This window comes from Myotis lucifugus, unplaced genomic scaffold (genome assembly GCF_000147115.1).
Source record: "Myotis lucifugus unplaced genomic scaffold, Myoluc2.0 scaffold_59, whole genome shotgun sequence".
Taxonomy (NCBI): Eukaryota; Metazoa; Chordata; class Mammalia; order Chiroptera; family Vespertilionidae; genus Myotis; species Myotis lucifugus.
The window spans coordinates 4,495,769-4,497,407 of record NW_005871107.1 but is presented as its reverse complement, the minus strand read 5'-3'; the positions used below and the strand labels follow the sequence as shown (position 1 = coordinate 4,497,407).

Here is a 1,639-nt window from a genome sequence, read left to right as displayed (position 1 = left end):
CCCACCCCATAACAAAGACACAGAATTTCCAGAGGATGAGGCCCAGAAATCAGGATTCTAAAAAGATTCCCAGGTGATTCTAATGTGCAGCCAAGGTTTAACCTCCCCCCCTCAAGTGAAGTGCTTTCCAATCAACATAGTCTCTCATCAAACCCACACTGGTCCCCTTGGGGTTTTTTTTGGGGGGGGGGGGGGCGGGAGTCTTGGAGGCCAGGTGATACCTTACTTGTGGAGATGACCTCTGAGACCCAGCTGGAGCCAAATAAAGACTAATTCAAGGTCCCAAAGGAAGTCCTGGTGATTGATGCAGAGCAGGAAGCGCCCTATGGAGCCTGCAGGCCCTGGTGCCCAGTGTCTATTGGGCTGGGGGGTAATGCCAGAAGGGGCGGGGCTGCACGGAGACCCTAAAAGCAGGCACAGGCTCCGCCTCTGATTGGAGTTCTGTGAGAGCCACTCGACCTCGCCCTGGTGCTGCAGCTCCCAGCATGGTCGACCAGCCCGATGCTGTGGTCCAGGAGGACCCATGGATGTCCGCCCAGGCCCTGGACAGGCTGCTGAAGATGCCGCTTCCACTGCCCCGGATTCGCACCCGGCCCTGGTGGTTTCCTGCGCTGGAGCTCAGAGACCCATTGGTGTTTTACCTGGAGGCATGTCTGGCTGACCCCATCTTCGGTGAGCGAGCCGGGTGTGCAGGTGGCCTGGTCCCCTCCAGTCCGAGAGAGGCCGGGCAGGGCACCTCTCGACAGCCTTTCCCAACTTCGAGGGCCACGTTTGACGCCGGGAAGCCGACGGCGGCGGCCTTCCCTTCCAATCTGCCTCCTCTTGACCTTCGACCATGCCACCCCGCAGTCTCTCTCTTCCTGTTTAGGCAAAAACGGAGCCATGATTCCGGAAATAGAGTGGATGAACCAGGTCCTGCTGACGGTGGAAAAGGTGAACTCCGGGAGCTTAATCGAAATCACTGTTTTCGGACAGCCCCGTGTCCAAAATAGGGTGAGAAGCGTGCTCCTGAGCCTGGCAGCAAGGCACCGGGAAAACCGTGCCCGAGGTGAGGCTCTGCAACCTGCATGTGGAGGGAGCCCAGGTGAACCCCCGGCGGTACCTGGCTTCCTTCCAGCCTCTCTTCCCTTCCCAATACTCTTTGCAATTTCCCAGCTCCTGTAAGGTGCAGGCAGCCCCTGGGCATCCCTTTGTGCGGAGTCCAAGTAGGAACTTGGGGTAGTAAGCTGAGATCTGACACATTCATGCCCTTCACTGCCCATGTCGGCCTCCGTTTGATTATACAACTATTTCCAGATCCAAGTTGAGAACCTCCACCCAGAGAAATGGTGTTGCCAGCACCCCTCCCCCCAGCCCCTCCCCCTGCCCGCAAAGACAGAGTAATTTGAAACGTGAGTATTTTTGCTTATCCAGATAAGAAGATAAAACAACTTGAGAAGTTCTTGAAGGCCCATGGGTCACCTCCCCCGACTCCCCAGTCTGCCCAGTCTCGGTCTCCTGTTGCATGATATTGGCAGGAGCATTATGAGAACCGACCTGCTCCTGCTCCTGAAGTTCAAAAGAAGCAAGTGTCCTTACATCTCAGCTTCTTTCTTTCTTTTGCTGGCTGGATGGTGGTTTAGTTATTCTGATGCAGATG

General features: G+C 56.1%; 1 protein-coding gene across 2 annotated transcripts; it reads left to right on the top strand.

Moving 5' to 3' along the window:
- Window positions 1–410: 410 nt before the first annotated feature.
- OOEP (oocyte expressed protein) lies at window positions 411–1,639 on the top strand. Of its 2 annotated transcripts, XM_014456400.2 has the most exons (3): window positions 411–672; window positions 869–1,048; window positions 1,414–1,639. In XM_014456400.2, exons 1-3 carry the CDS (start codon window positions 486–488, stop codon window positions 1,506–1,508), a joined length of 462 nt encoding a protein of 153 aa, XP_014311886.1. In that variant the 5' UTR covers window positions 411–485; the 3' UTR covers window positions 1,509–1,639. The 2 variants fall into 2 exon arrangements, with proteins under 2 accessions (XP_014311886.1, XP_023610085.1); XM_023754317.1 differs by having other exon boundaries at window positions 869–1,512.

What these genes read in the sequence shown, in the direction of transcription:
- OOEP (XM_023754317.1), top strand. Translation starts at nt 486, where the DNA reads ATGGTCGACCAGCCCGATGCTGTGGTCCAGGAGGACCCATGGATGTCC. An exon ending in TCTGGCTGACCCCATCTTCG is followed by an intron (nt 673 to 868) that starts GTGAGCGAGCCG and finishes CTTCCTGTTTAG; the next exon opens with GCAAAAACGGAGCCATGATT.